Source organism: Pseudorasbora parva, chromosome 20 (genome assembly GCF_024679245.1).
Source record: "Pseudorasbora parva isolate DD20220531a chromosome 20, ASM2467924v1, whole genome shotgun sequence".
Lineage (NCBI taxonomy): Eukaryota > Metazoa > Chordata > Actinopteri > Cypriniformes > Gobionidae > Pseudorasbora > Pseudorasbora parva.
In genome coordinates, this window is record NC_090191.1 from 5,523,654 (window position 1) to 5,549,590 (window position 25,937).

Sequence of the window (25,937 nt, forward strand, 5' to 3'; positions counted from 1 at the left end):
TGTATTATTAACTTACCATTGTGTAAGTAAATATATTCCACTAATATGTTCAACCCTAAATGTTGTCATTTTTTTTCTACTTACATATATATGCACATTTGTGATTTTAGACTCAGCAGAGTGGGAACGGGACTTTCATTTTGTTTTTGATATGTGACGTCATATGGCCGCGCCGCGCTCCTGCATCTGTTGTGATTCGGCTGAAGGAAGGTTTGTGTTTTAAGCGTTTAAAGCAATATAAACCGTTTAGAGAGACCCATCATGAATTATTTATTGTTAAGTGTACCTTTTATCCGCGTTGTGTGAGTAAAGTAACATAATAAACTCACGAGTAACAGAAAGGGCGTCTCATTTCGTTCTTTATTGTGAATCAGTTCAAACATGAATTCAGTCTCGAGTGAGTGGCGAGAGAACCTGAGCTTTAGACTCTCCGAGTCAATTGAACCGATTCATTCACAACAAAAGTTTAAATGATTCGAAACACTCCATTTCTTTTTCTCGTTAAATGCCTAAACTGAAAATTATAAAGACCCTTAATATATTAGGCAATCTTTTATTAATGTATGAGTTTTTTTTTTGTCTAATCAGGTCATTTAGGTTAACTGTTGCTCTGACTGATGAAAAGAGATATAATTTTATCATAAAATTAATGACAATACAATATTCTTTCACAGAAATATGACACTTAATTTTAAGATATAGTTCTTTAACACTCAAAAGCTGACCATCAGAATTCAACAACTGACCAACTAATAATATATTAGACTAGGGCTGTGCGATTAATCGAAATCGTAATAAAATCGTGATTTGAGCATGTGCGATTTCTAAATCGCTTCATAGCATGATTTTTTTCGCTCCTGGCCCCAACCTCCCAGTATGCTATCCGAACCAATCAGAATGCAGCCTGCCTAAATTGAGTGCGAGAACAGAACAGACCGGGCATAACACATCAACATATGAAATAAAAAATTATTATAGGCTAATATTTAAACAAATCCTAATTAAATAAGCTAGGATTTCATTAACCCATGGCCGACGAAGTCGGCGCATTCTGATGGACATTGTCCTTTAGCCTATGGCAGCGGATATAACTCACAGTAGGATACAATAGACATTTTTAGCCAGATATGGGCAAGACAATTATCTAATTTTATTTGTGTAGCCTAAACTAACAAAGGCCGTTGATTCAGAGAACGGATTATTTTGCATGCACTCACTCCAACTTCATTTCAATAATTTATTTTGTTTCTAAATTCAGTTCATATTTCTAAAAAAAAACGAAATTAAAATTAACAAAATTCAAAGCCAAAATTAGATTAGAGCCCTGTACGAGCATCATATCTAGGCCCTAGCCCGGCCCGTGTCCGACAGCTTATCAAAGTTCACGGCCCGAGTCTGACTGGAGACCGGGTTTTTTTTTTTTACATTGTTGCAATAATTAAAATAGTTCAGTTTTGTTTTTAAATGTCAAAGTAGTTATATTTCGTTTTGTTTCTTTAAGTTAACTTAGAAAAATGTTTAGAGCAATTTTTTGTTTGTTAAATTAAAGTTTTAATTTTTTTAAGCGACGGCCAGCAACCGACAGTGAGTTAACCACATGTTTCATCAATTTAGCCTCTCATATCAACTGTTGACTTGTCTTATAAAATCCAAAACACTTCAAACATCACAATGTTAGTTAATTTAGCCTACTATTAGCCTACCACAACAGTAAAATGCTTTTTTGACAAGCTGAGGCAGGCTGATGCTCCTCGCAATGGCGCTTGCAAACGAAACGAGCTTAACAAATAAATATAAAAATCTCCTCATGTATTGGAGTTCACATCAACGAAAGCAAAAGTTTCATGATGCATTTTATTCAGCAGCTTATTTAAAATTCAAAGACCGCAATATGAGAGCGAACTAAGCACTGGTAAGATAGTTAACTAAGATAGTAAGATAGTTTAGTTAATATAAAAACTGCACCTAAGAAAGAAATTGATACCACCAAGTTGTTTAAATGGTTAGTGAAATATTCAACAGAGTAATTATTTTTAATAATAAAAAGTCTCCAAACTTTTGTTTTTATATAAACTTGATTGAACTAATGATAAATGCAATGACCAATCGATTATATCTCTTTTAGTTTAAATCTCTTCTAAATTAGTTTGGGTTTCCCTCATTTAAGTGGGAAGAATTTGGGGGATTTCTTAGTGGGGGTATTGTGTAAGAAATAAAACCAAAGAAGTGTCATTTAAAATTGTTGACAGACTATATCCTGAGAAACACACATTAGATATGAGATGTCTCAATTTATAAGTATTAAAATGAATTGAAACCTTGTCTTAAATCTGTTGTCCTTCATTCAAATGAATATGACTTTTCCAACAAAATATATATATATTATTGATTTGTTTTTGTTATCAGGAAAATGTTATATTTAATCAAACTAAATGGAGTAACTCAGCAACCAATTGTTCTCATTTTCAAACAGCCTTTAAAGTTTATTTGTAATCTGTAAAGTTTTAAAGTGGTTTTAAAGTTTAAACTGTATCTCTGACAAAATATTTTAGCATGTTTGTGATTTGCTTTGATTTTAGGTTCAGCTTTTTTCTTCACACTATTATAAAGATGGCGTTTATTAAAGAGGAGAGTGAAGACATGAAGATTGAAGAAACCTTGAGAGTGAAAGATGAAGAAAATGAGGAACAAACAGGTTAGTTTCATTCTCAGAGCTCAACTCAGTCATTTGATTATTATTATTATTATGATCCTAAATGTCCAGCTCTATAGAAATGAATAATTTTGAAGACTATACATTTTTTACCTTTTAATATTTTGTATTTGAACTCTTTCCCCGCCAGTGTTAAAAAAAAAGTTGCCAGCCACCACCAGGGTTTTTGGCCCTTTTCACCAAAATTTAATAGCCCATAGAATATATTGTTGTATGAATATCTGAGCATGCAATATATCAAAAGAAAGAGCTGACCCTCATCTTTTAAACACACACACACACAAAAACGTTTTATTCTAGCTTCATGCATTCCTTTTTTATCAACACTTGAATATGGGTTTCATTTCAAGTTTCATAAAAAAGCAACATTTTGAACAAAAAGCTGAGACAATCATGTTTTTTTTTTGAAAGACTGTTTCCAGATCAGATTCAGAGCGATGATCAAACACAGATGGAGTAGATCGAGTCCATCAACACCCCTAATGCTTCACAGTCCTGTAGCTTGTCCTGGGTCCACATTTCATTCAGTAGCATTATATACTTTAGACTTTTATGATGTTTAATGTTAATGATCACATTATTTTTTTCATATGCATATGATTACATACGATCGCTCGTTTTATGTCGTCTATCGATCGCTCGTTTATGGCTATGTGTAATAGCGCCCCCTAGCGTCTGACAGTGAAAACACGGAAACACAGAAAAATCAGTTTTTGGCCTGGAAGCGTTTTCTCACAAATAACGGAAAATTCTGTGTTTGACGGGGAAAGAGTTACGTGGGATTTTATTAAAAAATAGTAAATTCACTAAATATTTACCTCTAAATTATGCACCATTAATCATCTGCAATCCAAAGGTGTAAGCACTTGATGGCTGTATAGCCTTACATTTAAAGGTCCCATGGCATGGATTGTTTTATTATTTTATAATGTTTCCTGGGGTGTACTTATATTGTTAGTGTGGTTATTACATTCAAAAATGTCATAATTTAGAAATAAAGGGCTTTTTTTCTATACTGATATTAGCCCTCTGGCTTGAATGCTTTGTATCAAGGGGCGTGTCTGCTGTGAGTCTTCAGTGAAAACACCCACTGTTGTGATTGGCTGACATCTTTGCATTTGAATGAAATTGCGCACGGAGGGGGCGTGGTTTAGTCAGGCCCGAGCAGGCAGCTGCAGCTGCCAGTCAGAGAGTAGTGCTGGAAATTTTGATTCTTTTAAGAGAGTCGTTCATTTTCAGTTCGTTCACCAAAATGATTCGTTCATTGATTCGTTCAGTAATATTTTTTTTTAAATATTACATAAATATGACCGCAGGTGACGGAAAAGAGTGTTTTATGTGTACTGTCTTAAAAGGGTACTTCAGCGCTGGGAAGATGAATCTGTATTTAAGCTGGGTCATTAATGTAGTAGAAATGTGAAATTATTTTTGAATTTGGTGCCTTCTAGACTGAGAAAAGACAGAAAATGTATTTTTGTCCCATGGGGATGAAAGACTACAATTCCCAGAATGATTCGCTGCCCTGTGAGGCCACTCACAAAGCCACCAACTTGTTTACTGTGACTGAGTTGAAGACACTACAATTAAAAACTGAACGTGTCTGTTCAATATAATGAGTGAGTTGCTGCGCGAGTATCACAGCACTGAGCACTAACTGCAGGAGTCAGATTAATGAGCTGATGAGCTCTTGTGATGAGAGCTGAGGTAATCGCGACTACACTCGCGGAATACATTCACAACACAAGTTCAGTCTGGCGCGTTTCAGTTCATGCCTTTGCAAGCTTAACTTTTTATAGAACTTAATTTGAGAAGTTAAAAGACTTACATTGCTCACCATAGCTCCGTTTAAATGAGTGCCTGTAGCTGAGCTCTCCCTGCGAGCTGAGTGTGATCTCCCATCCCCCATGCGCGGGTTCAAAACATGGGGAAATGGCTCCCTCTGCTGGCTGTAGTCTTTAGACTTTGGCCAAACATTCCTCCTATGATGCAAAAATCGTCAATTTGCATCATAGGAGGAACTTTTCCAGAAATAAAATGCATTTAAATCTCTTGTCTCAGGGGGATATGAGGGGGGAAAGCACAATCATTTGAATATACTTCAGGGTTTCTACTGATACAAAGCCAAGTAACCCTTTGAGTCAACGAACGTATTTACTTACAAAAAAACTGATTTGGCTTTATTAAAATGTGCAAAATCTACTCATTAAATAAAATAAGTCTAAATAAGTGGTTCAGATGACCAAAGCATGTTTTCTTGCATGATTAACATTTAATTGTTTGGTCAGACATTTAGACATTCATATATCTGGGATTATGGTAAACATGGGCTTATAAACATGAGGTTTGTCTTTAACTGTGCTTTGCATCCGCTTTCTGCTGATTGCTGAACGAGTCTGACGCGCATGCTAAATGACCGAGGTAGCCTAGTTTGTTCACGAACGAGATCTCTCTCTCTCTCATTCAGAGCTGGTTCATTTAGTTCACGAAAGAGAAGTATCAGTTTGTTCACGAACGAGATCTCTCTCTCTCTCTAGTTCAGACTCAAAACAGCGATTCGGTCAGTTAAGTTCGTTCAGTAGCTCAGAATGCAAACACACTTTACTCTGTAGTAATCATTTAACCATCAACCTGCATTATTACACTGTTTTCATTACAGTGGTAAAGTGTACATTTCTTTATTTACTGGAAATATGCCACCTACACGAGCCGAGCTGTTCGCTATCAGTATCCTTCAACAACTGGTTCATTTCGTTCACGAACGAACGACATGTAGCCTACCAATTCGTTCACTAACGACATTTCTCGTTCAGAGTCAGACTCAAAGCCTCTCGGTCAGTAAAGGGTGTATTCGTTCACTGAATTCAACAAATCACATGCTCCGTCACATCTCATACTCGAACGCTATTGGCTTGAGGTTTTGTTATTCTTTAACAGAATGAAACAGTCGACAGAGCTGCGCATGTGCTCGCTGCTAATAGCCCCACGCTGCGGTGGAGGGAGGAATTTCACTGAACGAGAAACATGAGTCAATAGACTACGTGAATGAGAACGATTCGTTCACCTAAAAGATTTGTTCACCTAAAAGATTCGTTCAAAAAGAACGATTCGTTCACGAACGTAACATCACTACCAAAGAGAGACAGAGAGAGAGACGGTGCTGGGGAAAGATTGCTGTGAAAGTGTTATTGTACTGAGTTTTTGAGAGTGCGAGTTTATTTTGTTTATATCTGAGAGCTCTGAATAATCACGAGTGAACTTTGCTGAACGTTATTTCTCTCACAAAATGCTTTCACCACAGCTAACAGCAAGCACACGGCATGAATACAGTAAGAGCTACTGTTGAGCATAATGAGCAGCATCATTCAAACGGGTGATTGACCGATCCGAACATTATAAAGAGTGTTCTTTGATCGCTCTCTCTAGTTTAATCATTTAAATAACAGATTTGTTTCATGCTGCTAACAGAAATGAGTGAAGTTGATGGTTTTAGTCACTGGCTTGCTTCACTGATGCATCAAGACGGCCAGGTCCAGGACTAACAGTTTTAAATGATTTAGAAAGAAAGTCTGTGTGAACTTGAATGATTAGCTACACATCAGAACTCACTGATCCCAGATCAGGCATTATTGAACACTGTTACTCACTGTTTGTGGTGGTGCCTGAGCTTTACCATATGGATTTGACTCTGATCTGACCCCACATTATCTGACTCTGATTTTCATTTTGGTTTAAAAAACAACAACAACTGGATGTCAGCCTTTCGTTTCATAGTGTCCCGCAAGACGTGACAATAAGTACAAAGTTCTAGCTTTCTAAATGTACACTACACTACACTAGTTAGTCAAACATTACGCCTGTTTAAAACATAGCCTACTCTGTCTGCAGTCCGTATGCATTGCAGGAGCCGCGTGCGCTGTTGTGCTTCCACATATGATGCGTTCGTAGTGCGTAACTGATCCGAGGTTGTATACCACAAACACAACCTTGAATAATTATTTTTATTTCAAATCCACACGTTCTTACTGAACAATGATGGCTTGTTAGCATTACAATACACCCATTCATAGATGTCACGTTTAAATAAATTATAATAATATAATAATTATAATAATAATTTGTTAAATTTATATAGCGCTTTTCAAGGCACTCACAACACTTTACATTGAAGGGGGGAATCTCTAGCCTAGAAATCTAGACGCACCCTAGCGGCAGCAAATTTAATCTACCCGCAAGTGTCGTCTAGGAACTCTCAATACCCTTCTGAGCTGCTAACTGACACTAAAAGCTAAACTCTGGTCTGGCCAATCACATCGTGTATAGAGTCGGCGGGCGGGGCCATAATGACGACGGCCGAGTTGCGTTTGCGTGCTTCTAGTAAACACAGAAACTGGCGAACGGCGGCGGTCTTTCGAATCAGCTTTGACCGCGACTCTGAAAGACTTGGAGTTAAGCTTTTCTCTGAGAAAAGAACAAATAACGGCACTGAAGTCATTCTTAAAAAGGGAAGATGTGTTCGGAGTTTAGCCGACCGGCGAATGTTTAATCTATCAACAAGCTCTGTTTCACCTTCGTTGCTCTGGTTGGTGTAGCGCTATCCTATCACGTGCAGAGGGAGTTTGAAAGACAACCGTTTATCCCGCCCCTCGGATTGAGCCCTGTCTATGGTGAGTTTCCAGACCAAACATCTTGATGTGGGTCTGGCTTGTCAGGCTAGGGAATCTCCTCAAGCACCACCAATGTGCAGCATCCACCTGGATGATGCGACAGCAGCCATATTGTGCCAGAACGCAATATGACTGCCGTCATGGATGCACTAGGCCTACATTTATGCACATATGCACTGGCCTACATTTATGCACATAAATGCCCTAGGCCTACATTTAAACACTGTTCAATTCAATATCAGTTCAATATTCAATTAATCACTTTAAATTTATTATATGTTATGTTGCTCAAGCAAGTGGCAAAACATTTAAACACAGGCCTATGCTAAAATCAGAGACATTTTACATTAAAACTTACAATAGACAAAAAATCCAGTCTTTAATTTCTTTCATTTTAACATACATTTTTACAAGAAATCCTGCAGGTCATAAAGAACTTTTTCTTAGGGATGCACCGAATCCAGGATTCGGATAAGGCCGAACATTGGGCTTTTTGACTGGGTTCGGTTTCTGCCGAACCTTAGAATTTTTTTCCACCGAACCGAACCCGCTTGCACTACGCGATACTGGTCGATGATGCCGCGGTTGATTATGGCAACGTGTTTACTAGGTGGACCGTTCGAATGCAGTAGGCTGTGAGAAAGTGAAAATGGAACTTGTGAACACAAAATGTGTTGTTTGGCAGTACTTTCAGTCACAAGAAGGCAATTCAATTCGAGCTATATGTTCAATTTGCAATGGCGATTTGTCTCGTGGTGCCAAGAACCCTGAACAATAGCCGCTGGATGTCCGGTTCGCGAACGAATCGTACTTTTTAACCAGATCTTTTTAGTTATCCGGTCGAACCAGGCAGTTCACCAAATCAGACTGAATCGTTCTAAACGGTTCGCATCTCAAATCAGCGCTGATCCCACAAGTTACTGTAGTTACTCACTTTCTGACATGAGTGACAATCCCTCAGACTAGAAATAGACTAATATCTTGAAGTATTTGTTGTAACTCCAACAGTTCACTGAACTGAGACATGTTTTGCCGTGAGAACCGGTGAGCTGAGATACTGCTTGCGTGATAGCGTCGTCTTGAACAGAACTGTTTCTCTCGGAGTGGGACGGCTGATGCTGTTTCTCTCGGAAAACTGATGCTGATAATATATGAGCACGGGTGAACCAAGGATTTGTGTAAGTTTATGTTATGTCAATGTAAGTTTATTTAATCTGTGTAAAACTTTAGTGTTTGCACGACAGTGGCTGTATTGAGTGCTTTTGCAAAACATGAATTAAAAAACGTATTCAAGATGATGATGATGACAATAATAATTATTACTATACTAAGTTTTGATTACAAATACTTTTATATGAATGTGTTTGAATGTATTTTCATCCGCCGGGATGATAGAAACAACGTCATTACGTAAGGACGTAAAAGAAGCGGTTATCCGTTTTTTTTAACCGGTTCATTGAAACGAACTGTCCAAAAGAACCGTTTCGCGGAAAAGAACCGAACTTCCCATCCGAGAGAATAAGAGTTGTGCATGAAGGAATCTACAGACAGCAATACGGCACAGTCATCCTGGCATAATGTTGCCTTTTTTTAAATTTAAATTAAATTAAAAATACACTGCTGTGGACGTTGTTTGTCATTAATGTGTTTACTGTGATATTGGACTGAGGATGGGAGTTGGTTTCGGATTCGGCAGAATCTTAACCAGTGGATTCGGTATTCGGCCGAACCTCAAAAATCTGGATTCGGTGCATTCCTACTTTTTCTCCACCTTTAAGAAAGGACGAGAGCTCTCCATTATGTCTCCCTATTTACCTAAATGTGTCGTTTTCCTTGCTTGACTTTGAAACAGATTAGACATTAAATTATATGCATCTTTGGTAAAATAATTAGATTTTCACTTCAATACATGTTTATTTTAAGGCAAACAATGCTCTGTCACTTTAATTCAGCGCCTCCAGCACAGCAAAAAATAGCTGAGATTTGGAGTGGAAACGAACGCCGCACTCCTGCAGACGCAGCACTGCCGGACCACATCTGTGTGCCGTGTGAAAGCTGTAATCCGTTAACATTGGGACGAAAAAAAATATACGCACTGCAAACAGACTGGGTGAAACAGGCGACAGAGTCATCTATTCGTGATCAAACTAGTTGCATTGCACACCACTAAGCAGTTCAAGTCATTTGTTTGGACTACTATACAATAATATAAAGACGTGTTTTCTTGCTATCATCTAATCACATTGTGCCGCTGATGTAATTTGGTAGATGAAACAATTTATACATTGGGAATTTGGGATACACTGCTGGGGTGGCAGATGGGGTGGCAATGGTCTTTCTTAGGGTAGATCCACCATTGTGTGTACAGATTTGCCTATGATTTTGCGTGTTAAGATCTGCGAGTTAAAATCGGGCAGTGTGATCTCTAAATTAGTTGTAATCCGCATGGATGGCAGGACCCAAGGTTTCCTAGCAGAACATTGCCTCCGGTGACTTGCCTTCTTTCCATAGTGCATCCTGGTGCCATGTGTTCTCCAGGTAAGTGACACACACACACCCGCCATCCACACGATGTAAAAGAAAACGTGATTCATAAGACCAGGCCACCTTCTTCCATTATTCTGTGGTCCAGTTCTGATACTCACATGCCCACTTTTAGCGCTTTTAGCAGTTGTCGGGTTAGCATGGGCACCCTGACTGGTGTATCTGGTGTATCTTCAGCTGGATTCTTTATTGAGATGCTGCTGTGTTGGCGTTGCAGTCATTAAAGTCTGATGTACTTCAATCAGAGCTAATTTCTTTTTCAGTCTTCATTTAGGGGTATAAAAAGAATGTGCTCTTCATGTATTTCAAAGGACAATATTATGGATAGGATATCAGTGTCCCCCCATAAACCTCTGTCCCCTTTCCCCCAGGTGTGATGCCCGTCGGAATAGAATCTAGTTTGATGCTTTACATCTCTTAAATATTTTGTTGTCTGTTGCTTTGTACTATTTAACTGGTGTTCATTTGTATTTTTCTCTTTTTGCCTTAGACCCGATGGCCCTAAATGAGGAGAGTGAAGTACTGAATGAAGAGAAAGATAAAAATAAGATTCATGAATTCATAACAAGGGAAAAAACTTTTAGTTGCGCACAGGCTAAAAAGACAAGAAAAAGGGGTGAAAAGAAGGGAACTAAAAGTAATTTCACCTGCCAACAGTGTGGAAAAAGTTTCAACCGAAAAGGAAGGCTTGACAGGCACATGAGCGTTCACACTGGAGACAAGCCTTGTACCTGCCAACAGTGTGGAAAGAGTTTCAGTCAAGGAGTAAGCCTTACAAGACACATGAGAGTTCACACTGGAGAGAAGCCTTACACCTGCTCTCAGTGTGGAACGAGTTTTAACCGTAAAGAAACCCTTGAGGTCCACATGAAAATTCACACTGGAGAGAAGCCTTTCATCTGCCAACAGTGTGGAAACAGATTCTCTCTAAAAGGAGGCCTTAAAAAACACATGAAAGTTCACACTGGAGAGAAGCCTTACACATGTCTGCGGTGTGGAAAGAGTTTTTCTGGAAAGGGAAGCCTTGACAGGCACATGAGTATTCACACTGGAGAGAAACTTTACACATGTCCGCAGTGTGGAAAGACTTTTTCTGAAAAAGAAAGCCTTAACAGGCACATGCAAATTCACACTAAAGAGAAGCCGTACACATGTACTCGGTGTGGAAAGAGTTTCACTCAAATTGGAAACTTTAATGTGCATGTGAGAATTCACGTTGGAGAGAAGCCTTACTCCTGCCAACATTGTGGAAGAACTTTTACCCTAAAAGGAAACCTTAATTGCCACATGAAAATTCACACTGGAGAGAAACCTTACACCTGCCAACAGTGTGGACAAAGTTTCAACCGAAAAGGAAGCCTTACCAGACACATGAGAATTCATACTGGATAGAAGCCGTTCACTAGTTATGGGCAGACGGAAGCTTCGTGAAGCACTTACTAGTGGTGATGAAATATAAATTGTGAATGTATAATCCTAACAGAGTAACAAATAAAACAAAATGATGTCTTATTTCTGCATTTCTGGCAACCTCCCCATAGCTAACTAAACAGCTGTATTACGATAGAAGTTAAACAAACGACAGAAACAATCAGTTTGCAAAGACTGTATCAACCAAATGTTTCTTCTGCTCACCAAGGCTACATTTATTTGATCCAAACTACAGCAATAACAGTTTTATTATGTAATATTTTTACATTGTAAAATATATACTTTTTCTATTTGAATACATTTAAAAAATATTTTATTCCTGTGATCAAAGCTGAATTTATCCCCATTACTCCAGTTTCAAGAGTCACATAATCCTTCATAAATCATTATGAGGATTTGATGATCAACAGACATTTATGATTATTATCAGTGTTTTCTCAGGATAATTTAATGCATAGAAAGTTCAAAAGAACAGCATTTATCTGAAATATAAAGCTTTTGCAATATTATAAATGTCTACTGTCACTTGATCAATTTAATGGATCCTTGCTAAATAAATTTTGTATTAAGTTCTTTCTCCAAAATAATAATAAAAAAAACGTTCTATTCATCAAATAATCCTAAAAATTTTTTTGACACAACTGCTTTCAACATTAATAATAATCATAAATGCTTCTTGAGCAGTGAATCCTCATATGAGAATGATTAGTGAAGGATCAGTGACACAATAGTGAAATAACTTAAGCTTTTTTATTACAACCAAAACCATGTCTTTGATTTTGTTATAGGCTTTTGATGAGGGAGGTCTGGTCATCCTTAGGGATTTTTGAGGGATGGGAAGGAGAACTTTTTTTCTTTTTCTTTTTTTACCTATGACCAGTCATCTTTAGAGCAGGGCAGGTACTATACAGCAGGGAAACTGACTGTCTGGTCTCTGATAAATGGAGGACCAGGCCTTAAACACTGGACCCTGCATTGTATTTGCTAATGTGCGGTCAAGATGCAGATGAAGAGAACTTCCTATGTGAGGTGTTGCCAGATGTGCAGGAACATGTCCTAAAGGTATTCATGATTTGGTTAACATGTATTCAATAAATACAATCAGTATAAATACTTAAGTTTGTTTTAAGTTATTTCTCTGTTTGAAATATCTGTTTTTTTCCCATCCGTTACAAAAGATTAAGCAGTGCAACACAGAAGATGATTTTGTGAAGCTTAAACAAGATTTGGGGAATGGATTGCTGAATGTGGAGTGCCGCAGATATACAACACTAACTTTGAATGCCTTCCCCAAATTTATGGACAGATTGTGAAGCACTTCATTTTTCACAGGTTTTATTACTAATGACATTGTTTAAATGTAAAGTTTTAAAGTTACAATAAAACATTAGTGACAAATGTTTTCTTCCTTATCGTGAGCAAGTGTGCCACTCAAGTTCTGAAAAGTGAAGCGAAAGCATCTTGATAGCCTCCAGGTGGCTGGACCCAGGACAAACCCTCAGTGTAATGTAATGGGACAAACCAAACAAACAAATGACTCTTTAAATTATATTTTTCCAAAGATGATTTCTGTCATTCTTATACCGCTGATGTAAGTTCAAGTGTTTTTTGTTTTTTTATAAGTTTGATTTTAGTTATTTGATGCTATAAAAATATTGTGCGGGAGTGTGGCTTCATGATTGACAGCTTCTCTGAGTAAAGTAGTCAACGAGGCACTAAAGGTTTTTACCTTAAGGCACTTTAATTCTTTAATTTCTACATTTCCATAATTGTTTATTATTTCATACCAACATAATGAGTTGTTCTGCAGTAAACTGTACTAACAGATACTGTGGAAGTGTGAGCAGGGTTTTGATATCGCGGCTCTACTCATTACTCATGTCCAGCGTTTATTACAAAAAAATATTCCTTTTTTTTCTTGTTGAGAAAAACTTTTCTCTACTGGGTGAATATTTTTGGCCTTTTGAGAAAAAATGTTATTCATATAAAATAAAGAATAAAAACTGCCAGTATAATAAAAGAATAAAAACTGCCCAAATTTTATTTTTTATATAATTCCATAAAATATATTTTTTAAATCTCACAGAAAGGAACAATTCTTTATAATACACTTAAAGGAAACATTGGCATACAAGCTTTCAGTTAATTTTAAGAAAAAAGCTTTGTTCATTTATTAAATGGGCCTCATTTATGAAACTTTTGTGAAAAAATTCTGAGTATTTGAATTACATTTGCATGTAAAATTGACTGTCCCAAATACTCTCCTTTGGATTCACACATCAAATAAACCTTATATTTGATTTGTGTTAAGGAAATCCAATTAATCTATTCGTAAACAAGCTGCCCATACAAGCTAATTCACACTCAGCAAATTCCCCAACCATGATTTAGTACAACAACACAAATTAGTGGAGGACTGATCTTCTAGCTCTTTTCTCAGATTTGGCTAAAAGGGCTAAGAAGATGAATCTGTATTTAAACTGGGTCATTAATGTGAAATTATTTTTGAATTTGGTGCTTTCTAGACTGAGAAAAGACTAAATGTATTTGTGTCTCATGGGGATGAAAGACTACAATTCCCAGAATGCTTCACTGCCCTGTGAGGACATTCCCAAAGCCACCTCTACTAAATTACTGAATCACTTTCACTTTCCCACAGCGACCGCATTCATTTTCATAAAATCAGTTCAGTTAGAGAACAGACACTATAATTAAAATCTGAACGTGTCTGTTCAATATAATGTGATTTAGCCGCTGAGCGAGTGTTACAGCACAAACGCTGCAGGAGTCAGATTACATTCATCATAATGTATGAGCTCCCGTGATGAGAGCTGAGGTAAACGCGTCCATGGCATAGATACACAGCGCGTGTTCAGTCTGGTGTGTTTTCAGTTCATGCGTTTGGAAGCTTAACTTTTAATAGGAATTCATTTGAGAAGTTGAAACACTAATTTTGCTTTGCTGCTCCGTTTACATGAATGCCCGCAGCGGTGAGTGCGATTTTCCCCGTAGACAGTAAAAGAAATGGACAGAACTATCCCATTGACTTCAACGGCGGAAAGTGAGGTCAGTAAGGAGCACTCACTTCCTGATTCCAAAGCCATATGTTAATCGCTGAAGTAACCGTTTAAGGATGTGAAAATTATTCAATGACAGTTTTAAGCTTGCAGACAAATACTAGTCACAAGAATAATAGAAATAAAGAAAATTGACTACTTGGCAATCAAGAACATTTTTCACATTTAACTAATATTATTATTATTATTTTATTAGATGCAAATTTATGCAATTTTGGGAAGAGTGAATCAATCTCATTGATTGCCGGTGCATAAAAGCAGCCGTTCACCTTGAGGCAGTATCTGCGGTCAATTCTCATCTCCATTAGGCCAATTCTTGTCATCCATGCTTATCTTTCAAGCTCTAGTATTCCCTGAAGTATATCAGAGCTCAAAGCCACTCCCTCGATCCCCTCCACTGCTCAAGTTTAACATCAATAGCTTTAAGATTGCCATGCAAAACCAACTTGTGAAATATTATTATGGTAGTCTAGTGTGGTAACACTTTATGTGGTAACTGAACTTTATTAGGTTCAGTTATTAACTATTAACTAGTTGCTTATTAGCATGCGTATTACTAGGATATTGGCTGTTTATTAGTACTTATAAAGCACATATTAACGCCTTATTGTTCATGACCTTATTCTACATCCCTTAAATGAAATTGATGTCATTAATGACTCACCCTAATGTCGTTCCACACCCGTAAGACCTCCGTTCATCTTCAGACACAGTTTAAGATATTTTATATTTAGTCCGAGAGCGTATGCAAGTGTATGCACACTATACTGTCCATGTCCAGAAAGGGAATAAAAACATCATCAGAGTAGTCCATATGGACATCAGTGGGTTAATTAGAGTCTCTTGAAGCATCGGAAATACATTTTGGTCCAAAAATAACAAAAACTATGACTTTATTCAGCATTGTCTTCTCTTCCGTGTTTGTTTTCAAACCTCAAATAAAGATTCAAACGGTTATGAATCAGCGTATTGATTCATGATTCGGATCGTGTGTCAAACTGCTGAAATCACGTGACATTGGCGATCCGAATCATGAATCAATTCATAACCGTTTGAATCTTTATTGAATCTTTAAGTGATTTACATACATACCAGTATGTCTGCTTGTAATTTATGATGTCACCAAGGAGTGTAAACGTATTTAATTAAACATTCAATTGATCAAAATGCCATATTGTTTCAATCTGACACCAAATAGTTTTTATTGTGACGTGAACTGTTATGATAAACTGTGCATTTTTCCTTTTTTGTCTTTATATGTATTAATCATGTTTTAGATCATCTAACATGAGCAACCAGTTCAAACAAGGGGTTAACTCTTGTGTTCAACTGTGGCAGACACTGGAAAGGCTTCACCCACAAAGTCCGGCAACTGACAAGGTTATCTTTCCGATCATTATTTAAAGTCATCTGGAGTCAGGAGGATCCCAACACACGGGAAGCAGAGTCACAATGTTCTCTTGGGAATGTCTTCTCAGTTCAATTGAAGGTACTTTTATAAGACATAGTTTTGAAGTAACTTCAAGGACATTTCACGAACTAAATAAAAATTCTGTGATCATTTACTCGCTCGCCCTCATGCTCCAAATGCTCTTCAAAATGTGAATGCACATTTGAGCTTTAATTTACAATGTTTGGAGTGCTATTTATATGTGTTGATTTAATGTTTGTGAAAGCCTACATTAAATCTGTTTATTAATTAAAGCTATAATATCTCTGCAAAATATTTAAACCACTACTCATTTTGATAAGTTACACCATGTCTTTATGTCCTTTTTGAAGCTTAAATGCTGAATATAGACTTATAATAGACAAATAATGATGAGAGAATATTTAAAATGTGTTTGTTTTCATTGATAAATGAACATTTCATGGGTTTGGAAAAGAGGTCTGATGATAGAATGTCCATTTTTGGTGAACTATCCCGCTCAAAACCTTCATTTAAGAGCCCTTATTTGGTCCTTCATGGACACTTTTGTCCACGGGGGTCTGAGGTGTGACCTCAATTTATTTATTTTTTTAAATGTTATATCAGTATCTTCAATAATATAAAAACTATCCATTTATGCAGTTTTTTTTATTTTTGTTGAATTTTGAATTTATTTACCATGTTCAGAGAGCCAAAACCTAAAGATGTGATGACTTTGGTGACATCTGGTGACTTATGTTGGTATAAAATTAATAATTTTTTAGTAGCCACAAGATGGCAATAATAGTACCTAATGACTGCAATAAGCATAAAGGCTGAACTCTATAAACCAATGTTTTAACGAATTTAACCTCTTAAGTTTTACATTTTATCACAAGTTAAATTACAAACATCTTTGTAGTTTTAGACTATAGAAACATACCAAAACATGCTTAACCCTCAAAAGACCTTCATATAACATTTGGTCCTTCATGGACACTTTTGGGCATGGGGGTCTGATGTGTGATCCCCAATTATTTTTTTTAAATAAATCAATATGTTTAATAATATAAAAACTATCAATTTATGCAATTTTTTTAATGTATTTATTTTATTTATTTACCACTAAAAGTACCATATTTTTTATGTCAAATGTATATATTTTATATATTTAATTGATTTATATTTAATATTAATTTAGCTTCAATAAAAATAAATAAAAGAAAATCCAGTATTTTCAGAGAGCTAAAACCTAAAAATTGGATGACTTTGGTAACACCTGGTAAACCAATGTTGGTACAAAATTTAAATTAATAAAAAATATCAGTAGCCACTAGATGGCAATAATAGTACCCAATGGACACATGGCTGCAAAAAGGCTGAACCTCTCTATAAACTCTATAAACCTATGTTTTAACAAATTGAACCTTTTAAGTTTTACATAAAAAAACAAAAATTGTAAAAAAAATTAATAAAAAAAAACATATTTGTTGTTTTAGACTATACAAAAATGCCAAAACATGCTTAGACAAATCTGACCATGCAATAAGTGTGTGTGTGTGTGTGTGTGTGTGTGTGTGTGTGTGTGTGTGTGTGTGTGTGTGTGTGTGTTTGCCACATTCAGAATGCTGAACAGACTCACCCCTTCATTTATGTGTATGAATAATCATCATTGTGTGTGTTTTTTTTTTTTTTTGACAAATAAAAACAAAAAAGCTCTGAAATCTATTAAATTCCCATTCATTTCTTATGGGTGGACATTTTTGTCCACGAAGTCCCAATTAAGGATTTTTTATTTTTTTATTTCAACCACATAACATTGTAAAATCAAGTCAATGTATTTTTTTTGTGTGTGTTCAGGAAACAAAATTAGAAAAAGTAGCCAATTCTTGTACCTCTCAGATTAAGGGAAGTATTTTTAAAAATTAAAAAATGATTTTAGACTATTTTGTCCTGAAGGTGCTTTGAGGGTTAAACCATGAAACCATGTATTAATGAACAAGCAAGCGAGCCTTCAATAATTGCAATTTTGCATGCTTAAATAATTTACATATATAGATGAATTTGTATGTTTATTTTGTTTGTGTACAACTGTGCCTATAACTAGTAAACAGTAGGATTGACTTATTTTTCAGGGATTGTACTTTCTCAGTATTTGTCCGATGGTGAACTACTACTGGATGGCATATGACCTTACAAATAAAGAGCAATACAGTTAGCATTTCATTATGTTTAGGCCTAATCAACATTACCTACATTTATAGATTACTACTCGAAAGGAACAACTGAGCAAGTAAAATGCATTTCTGTGATATAATTTGTATTGTAGAGAAAAACGATCGCATCTGTCCTTAGAAGACCTGCTTGCTTTTGTGACTAGAGCAGATGCGGTGCCACCCCTTGGATTCCCACAGCCTGAAATTCAGTTCTACGATTGAGACACTACGTCTAAACATTTTCCCTGTGCCTCTACCTGTCCAACAGTGCTGTACCCAGCAAGAGGTGCTACTTCTGAGGATGACCTTCTTGAGATCCTAATAGAGGCAGTTCATGGATCGGCTGGTTTGGGGAAAATATAACATGAGCCTGTGTTAAATTCGATATGTAATGCTTTGCCATATTTCTCTGTTCAGTCTCAGTTGTCACAATGAGAAAAAGTTAACTTTTATGAAGTTTCTCAATCAATTCTGATTAATCTTGAGATCCTAATATAGGCAGTTCATGGATCAGCTTGTTTTGGGAAAATATAACATGAACTTGTGTATAAGTGTTAGGGGTTAACAGTTTAAGACCCAGAGACCAGATAAGCGAAATGAAGACCAGGAGTCAGGATGTTCAATCATCTGAGAATTTTACTGGAGAATAGTTTGCAGTTTCATCAGTAGAGTCAGCTTCAGAGTCTCTCAGGGCGGTGGCAGGCCAGACTCTCCTCTACACAAAATTACCACACCAGTTATACCAATTTCAAGGGCATGATTTACATCATTACACACGTGGAATATTACTGATTGGCATAAAGTCTAAACAATGTGTTCAATGAGTAAAGGGAGCGCTCTTTGCATGATGTCTAGGCGATATAATAAATAATATGCCTACTTCATGGGTTACTTCAGCGATTAGCGTATGGCTTTGTATCAGTAGAAACCCTGGAGTATATTGGAATGATCATCACGAGAGCTCATTAAGCTCTGTCATCACGATGAATGTAATCTCACTCCTGCTGCGATTGTGTGTGGGCCGCTTTGGGAGTGGCCTCACAGGGTAGCAAAGCAATGCATTCTGGGAATTGTTGTCTTTCATCCCCATGAGACAAAAATACATGTTCTGTCTTTTCTCAGTCTAGAAGGCACCACATTCAAAAATAATTTCACATTAATACTATATCAATGACCCAGTTTAAATACAGATTCATCTTCCTAGCACTGAAGTACCCCTTTCAATCCAGTTGTACAGCAGCTCTTCTGCCACTCAGTCTGGCTGAATGGGCATGTTCCGGCGGGAAAGTGACGGCGATGTATTAGTATTAATGTATGCAGTGCTGGCCCTAGCCTCTTTGGCGCCCTAGGCAAGATTTTTTTTGGCGCCCCCTTATATTGCGATTTATATCACCAAATATTTAGACAAAATAATTAAAAACCAATAACACTTGTATAGCAGTTTTCTAGATACCCAAAGTCGCTTTATGAGAAAACATGAGCCTAAATTATTTTGCAATTGACGTTTTCATTTATTTTGTAAAAGGGTTTCAAAGTCACATGTTTAAATAGTGTATATAAAAGTGCTACACTTTTGGTTAAAAACAACAACAACAACAACAACACTTTTGTAAAACAAAAGATTAAAAAAAAATTCTGTTTAAATATTCAAAATGCAGTATTTTTGGGTAAACATTCAAACACTGAACCAAACGCAAATCTAAATCACTAAATAACAAAATTAAAATTTACCTTAAACAAAATAAAAATAAAATAATTAAATTATTAGGCCTTTGCTGACTGCGTTTAATGTGCCTCTGAATAATTACAGAGACATTTCAAACCAATTGGCATAGCATAAAAAACGACAATGTTGTTGGCCTTAAAAAAATGCTGCTTTTCAAGCCATGTTAATGAATGTTTTTCAACACTGCAAAAAATGCATTTCTTACTTAGTAGTTTTGTCTTGTTTCTAATCTAAATATCTAAAAATTCTTACATTAAGAAACATTTACTAGACAAGTAAAAAATATTATTTTCTTGTTTTGGGAAAAAATAACTCTGCCAGTGGGGTAAGTAAAATAATGTTGTTTTAAGATTATTTTACTTACCCCACTGGCAGATTATTTAGCTTATTTTAAGACAAACTCTCTTAATTTGGAGTTATTTTTTATGTAGGCTAGATATTCATCTGTAAAGTTATGTTTAACATGTGTTAGGTTAGTGCACACGTCATGCACAATTAATTAATTCAGTGTTTTCTTCACAGTTACCTCTGGCTTTGTCGCGTTTTTCCTCCTCTTCTTTTCTTTTTTTTCTTCCTTGCGCACCAGATAACTTATGAGGTCGTTTTGACATGTCGCCACTTCATCCAGCACAAGCCATCAAAAGTAAACTAATCGGCACACGTGTCACGGGGCCTGGGTGGGTCTCACCTCGCTCCATCCTTCAGCCAGGTGTCAATCAATTTGGGGGCGGGTGTAGTAATGCCCTTATTTTGGATTTTTATATAATACAAATTATTAATACTATTTCGAAGTTTAGTTTGCTAAAGATATCAGCAGTTTGGTAATGTTTGTATTTTTTTACATTAAAAAAAAAAAAAATTATCCCTTGGCCTCTTTGGCGCCCCCTAGCGAGATTGCGCCCTTAGCATTTGCCTATACTGCCTATATAACGGGCCGGCTCTGAATGTATGTCAACATACATAGTACATGGTATAAATGTAATGTCAATATACTCATTTAATATGGACAATGTAAATATGTTTAATATAAATTTGTAAATTTATATCAACAAATATCTAGAGATATGTATATTTGTGATAGCAATATGTTATATTTAGCATATATGACTGTGTCAATTACGATATAGGGACATATATTACATTTCCGTATGGGTTGGATAGCAACTTATATAAAATCCCATAATTGGCTTTAAAATCGGGTCACAGTTTGGCTAAGGTTGCAGGCATTGTGCAATGCAGAGTCTGTCAAGCAATTTGCCACTCTGTATGAGAAAAAAATGTATAAAAAAAAAATGACCTCCAGGCTTTCACATTCAGAAATCGTACAGAGTTGAATCCTGACATTGATTAAAAGTGTGATTTTTTTTTTGGATTTTTTTCTTCTCATTCTGTCTCTCCTAGCTGAAGTATACCTATGATGAAAATTACCCAGATAGCAGACAAACAGTGAATCAGCGTTGAATCAATGTTAATGCATCAACTAAAATATCATTGAATCAATGTTGAGATTTATCATTGATTTTTCATCAGGTTTGCACCCTGAAATAATGTTATTTCAACGATGAAAAATACATCAAGATGGGCATAAAATCTACATTTTTTCAACTACAATTAAATCACTTATTTAACACTGAAGCAACATTGAAAGAATGTTGAAATGTAACATTGATTTTCCATCAGATTTGCACCGTGAAATACTGTTATTTCAACGATGACAAATAGATCAAGATGTCCATAAAAGCAATATTTTAAAACTTAAATTAAATCACTTATTTAACATTGACTCAACATAGAAACACTACAAAATCAATCTTGCTTTATGTACAGCAGGATTCTATCCCAGTTAATTATGTCTCTTTATTTTATTCCTTTCAATCAGAGACCATGAATGGCTGCAAAAAGTCACTCAAAGTAAACAAAATCCTTCAGTTTACATGCAAATGTCTTTATTTATGCACAAACACTTTCAACACAAAATGTCACATTAACTTAAAATAATTACATCCCAATTTCTAACACAAGTGCCAGGAGAAGACCCTGGAAAAACATGACAAAATGGAAGTAAATACAAATGGAAAGTCGCCAATAAATACAGAAATGGGACAGTACTACTGAAAGAAAGAACATAGACGAAAAAAATAATATAGGCTGAATAAGAAAAACTCAGGGGTTTCCACCATGAGCAATGCCCCCAAGCCTTTCAGGGGAGTAACGGAGCCAGTTTTGCACCGTCCCAGCAAAGGTAAACTCGGATGCATCCTTTTTATCACCATTCACTTGTAAGGCATCTAAAACAACAAGAAGTTTTCAACAAGAAATATTATACATATAAACTACTAATTATACGACTAATTATACATTAAAAATGTAGTCAAACTTTACATTTCATTAAAATCTTTACATTCCACTTAAAACATGAATTAAAATTCAAGACTATAATGAATTTTACTGTACACTTTTCCCTTTAAATACCCTGCAGGCACACAGGAGGAATGAATGGAAAAGCAAGGTGAAAATATCCAGTGTTTTATCTTCTGACAAGTGAAAAATTATAAATTACAATAGTATATGATAATTTCCTAGTAAGTAAAGTAAACTATGTGAAATATTTTAAAGTAAATCTGTTTTACAATATATATTACTGTCATAGGGACAATATTCATTACCTAATTTTCCATGTAAGTCTGGTTTAGGGTTGAGAGTGATTTTTCAATTATGTCATTGAAAAGTTATTCATGTATAATGCGATGCAGTGGCGTAACTTTGTTTTAAATGTGGGGGAGTGGGGAAGTCATGTTTAACGTGATAGTTCGGTTCTGGGATTTAATCCAGATTGGGATTGAAATTTGTGTACATATCATTTTGTTTTATACAAATTATTGAATAGACAGTCGTGATGCGATGACATGTTCTGTATATGCTTGTTTGTTTGTTTGTGTGTGTGTGTGTGTGCACTCGTGGCTCTTTAGCTTCACACCCCCCAGAGCTCGGCTTTTTTCAGAATGAGTCGGTACAGTTTATCTATCTTTTATAAATCTATTAAAATGATATGAATCACTTTTTTCAGATAATTATGAATGATGCAATTCTACTATCTAGGTACTCAAAATTAACATGAGATTGGCAAAAATGGTGTACTCCCCCTTTAAGGACACATGGGGTCCATGACTTACCAAATATGCACATCTTGAGCCTGGTGTCTCTAAATGCAGTTTTTCTTTTTTGCTCATTTTTTACTTTCTTCCCTGCCCAGTCCATCTGAGAGGCCAGCTCATTGGTGAAAGTACAGGCCAGCATCCTTCTAATGCGTGCTTGAACTGATGCTCCTCCCACAATAAAAAAGCGCCCAACCTTTTGTCAGGAACATATTTGCATAGAACATGGATAGGTCACAGCATTTTTTTTTCCTGCTACAAAATATTAAAAAAAACTACATTTGCTGATGTGTCTTTTTAATGCAAAACGTGTTGAAAAAAGATATATCTTTAAATTACCATTGCACGCCTGGCATCTTTACTTTGAAGAATCCGTTCAGCTCCCTCTAATTCCGACAGGTCTTTTAGAGGGAGTGGAAGGGGTAAAGAGGGAGAGATTGGTAGTTGCCGTCTCAGAAAACCCTGGACCTCTAGACAGAGTCCTTTTACTTCGGACACTAGTTAAGCCAATGTTTCGGTCATTTTAGAATAAGCTATGTCTTGAAAGGAAAAGCAGTTTGGAAAAAAAGGCACAGTATGTCAACAACTGCTATGATACACAACAATCTTTTATAATGTGTTGCGGGTTAATTGAAAAAAATGAATTAAAGTACAACTTACATCTATTTATAAAATATCACATTTTATTAACTTTAAGAAGCTTTATACATTTAATACATTCCTTTAAACTTTAACATCACTTGCCTTTAATTATCTGCCTCGAATCAGGATATTACTTTTTCTGAACTATAATGAAAACACACACACATATATATATATATATATATATATATATATATATATATATATATATATATATATATATATATATATATATATATATATATATATATATATATATATATATATATATGCCCTAAAACAATATTAAGGCCATCCCACAGGCTCCAACTGCGTTCAAATGTCGAGAGCTGCCATTTCTGTTCCATATGAGAAATGACAAACTAAACAAAAGCGGAACAGAAAAACGCTACTCGTTTGAGTACACCACCACAAGTAAACGCTCAAGATTTGGGAAACACTGCAGGGGGTCTAAATACAACAAATAATGTTAGAATATGCTGCATATGTATGTGCATTCAACATTGTCTTTGCAAATAGTTATTAACATTATACATACTGTAGTATTGTCCAATGCTGTGTGAAGGAGCTGCTGAAAGGAAGCACACAAAGCTGATCAGAACAAGAATATCAGTACTTTTGTAAAAGCTGAACAATGACACAAATGTGCTATTTGCAGCTGCATTACAGCAGAATTGAACATATTTTTCATCATTGCTCTTTACTTTCAAGTTTACCTCTGTAAATCTTTAATCTATATTGGATAAAGTGCTATGTTAATAAAAGGTCAGTTGACAACACTGATATACATCACATACCATTTCTTCCATTTTGTGGCATCTCATTGAAGGGCCAGTAATCAACTTGCTCATCTGCTGAAAGGAGAAATGTTAAGTAACATGAGATCAAATATTTACCTGCGTTATTGCTTAATATTTGTATAGTCAAGACGAATGTATTAAAGCACATTTAAAAGCAAGAGCTGACCAACAATAGCAGTACAACAGCAGAAACCATATCAGGCATGTGATTGGATAAAGACGAATAAAAGACAATCCATTGTTTAGATATCTGTGTGCCATACCAGCAGGTAAACGTTGATGAAAAGGTGATGCACATCTTTCTCCACACTGAGGCCCTGTCCACACGAAGCCAGCGCTTTCCCAATCCAATCTTTTTTTCCCCTCGTTTTAAGAAATATCTGCGTCCACACGAGATTACAAAAACGGACTAAAAACGATGTAGTTTGCATGCCAGGCCAGTGTGTGGCGCTGTAATTCTGCCACAGAAATACACTAAAAACGGAGAAGAAGAGTTGTGGCTAGCAGCAGGGGTATAGCAGTGGTCGGAGGTGAGGCAAAATCTCACAATAACAATAAATAAATTTACAATAAATACATTTGCTACTTAACAGATGTGTTTTATTAATGCCTACACCTACCCCAACCCAAAACATACCCTTACAATAATGTAGATACGGTAATTAAATGACGCGATATTGATGTGCCCAGTGCCCGTAGTTGTATCCCTTACTTCTTTCACTGTGCTGGACGTAGTGTGATGACATCACCGTTTCAGAAAATATACGGATTCGCTGTACACACGAAGACGGAAGATGATCGTTTTCAGATTTATCCGCTTTGGGACCCGGTTTCGAAAAATATCGGATGCATGCTTCTAAAACGCCGGATCCATGTGGACGAAACGCTGATTCGGTACAACATTTATACGTATACAGCTAAACGCGTCTCCGTGTGGACGGGGCCTGAGAGCAGCTTTTAAATCAGAATAAAAAGGGCCACATTGGGCCCCAGCAGCAGAGAGTCCCTGAACTTAACAGTCATCAAAAAGGGGAGGGGGGAGGGCACAACATTTCATGAAGTAACTGATTACTTCAGTTAAATTAGTAGTTCATATTATAATGAAATTTACTCCATGATTTGCTCCATGATCCAGGATGATCCTGACAGACTTTTTTATTTTTGGGTAAAGTAACCCTTTAAAATAATAATAGATGTATAATAATAATAATAGATTTTCCAAGATATTATATTGTTTAATTTTGTAACCTAAACAAATAACTTTTATAGATGCTAAAATGTAAACGTTCCCCAGTTGCTAGAACCAGTGTTGACATATGTAAATAAATGCTTTAGCCTACTGAAACCTGTTGAAGTCAATGTCCTTATGGTTTAATATTGGTCTGAGTAATAAGACAAGTCCTAGAAGATTCAACGCTGTTATGAGGAGGGTGTTTCTACAACTTGTATGCTTCTCATGGGCAAATCAGAATGAACTGCGATGTTAATACAGTCATGAAACGCCCTCCGCACACAACCGACATTCTTTAAATAATACATTCAAGTTCAGTTTTTTGTTATT

General features: G+C 36.0%; 2 protein-coding genes across 2 annotated transcripts in view; both read left to right on the top strand.

Annotated features, from left to right (window-relative positions):
* Positions 1-25,937, top strand: part of LOC137049032 (chemotaxis regulatory protein ChePep-like) — a 341,058-nt gene that overhangs the window by 268,049 nt on the left and 47,072 nt on the right. The gene's annotated exons all lie outside the window — the stretch shown is intronic.
* Positions 164-11,524, top strand: LOC137049031 (zinc finger protein OZF-like). The gene is made up of 3 exons (XM_067427427.1): positions 164-210; positions 2,580-2,695; positions 10,412-11,524. The coding sequence occupies exons 1-3, from the start codon at positions 164-166 to the stop codon at positions 11,311-11,313; spliced, it is 1,065 nt and encodes a 354-aa protein (XP_067283528.1). The 3' UTR covers positions 11,314-11,524.